At 40.0% G+C, this 1,009-nt stretch overlaps 1 protein-coding gene across 1 annotated transcript; it reads left to right on the forward strand.

Annotated features, from left to right (window-relative positions):
• Window positions 1–201: 201 nt before the first annotated feature.
• GSBLH_T00007216001 (uncharacterized protein) lies at window positions 202–479 on the forward strand (the record flags this gene model as incomplete). The annotated part of the gene is made up of 2 exons (XM_013043883.1): window positions 202–270; window positions 300–479. 2 exons carry the CDS (start codon window positions 202–204, stop codon window positions 477–479), a joined length of 249 nt encoding a protein of 82 aa, XP_012899337.1.
• Window positions 480–1,009: the final 530 nt, after the last annotated feature.

Consider the following 1,009-nt stretch of genomic DNA (forward strand, 5'->3'; position numbering starts at 1 on the left):
GCGCATGGAATGGCGAGGAGAACAATGCTCGTAATAGCAGGTAACCTATTTTTGATTCTTTTATGCAGGTTCTATTTGGTGATCATTCAGTACATCACCAAGCTGGATACAGAGAAACTGCGAGGTTTGGTACGCGATCTGCTTCCTGAGGATGTTCGTCTTTCAAAAAAGAAGTACAATTTCCAATTGGCCGACGAAGCAATGTCTTACGAGCTATCCGGGTTCCGACACAATGCAGTGACGCCGTTCGGCATGCTTCGTCCGGTTCCAGTAGTTTGTTTTTTATGTGTTGAATGGAGATCATTCTGAGCAAATCGATTACGGAAATACCGGAGCAGGGTATTTATTTGGGAGGCGGCGAAGTGGATTTGAAGCTGTGGATTAACATTCCGGAGTTCATGAAGCTGTATGAGCCGTTTGTTTTGGATTGCACGATTCCAAAGGAAGGGAAAAGCGAGGAAAAAGAAGCGTTTGAGTAATGGATTGCGATGTTTGTTAAAAACTCTGAGAGGGAATATGAAATGAATGAGTAATATAATTATATTTTAAGAATGTGATATTTAAATAGGTAATTGAATAATAATAAAATGAGAACGGCCATATCTGATGGAAAGCGCCCTAACCCGTCCGATCTAGGAAGCTAAGTCATCACGAGTCGAGTTAGTACCAGTGTGGGTGACTCGCTGAGAAGTCTCGATGCTGTTCTTTTATTCAACTATTCTATTCTTTTTTATTCTATTCTATTCTATTCTATTCTATTTTTCACTTTTCCATTGTTACATTCTATTCCACTTCGTTCCAAAATTGTAACCCGCGGGAATCCCTTTCTTTCCATCGGGTTTCACAGCAATCCAATTCATTCACATTGTTCCATTCATATTTTTATTCGTTCATCGGTTTTCCACAACTCCATCCAATCCATCTTCCAACCAAGTATCAAAACCATTTTCATTTACACTAACACCAACTGCCAAATCAGAATCAACGGGTTGAACACACACGAATAACC

This window comes from Blastocystis hominis (assembly GCF_000151665.1).
Source record: "Blastocystis hominis, Singapore isolate B (sub-type 7) whole genome shotgun sequence assembly, scaffold_8".
Taxonomy (NCBI): Eukaryota; class Bigyra; order Opalinata; family Blastocystidae; genus Blastocystis; species Blastocystis hominis.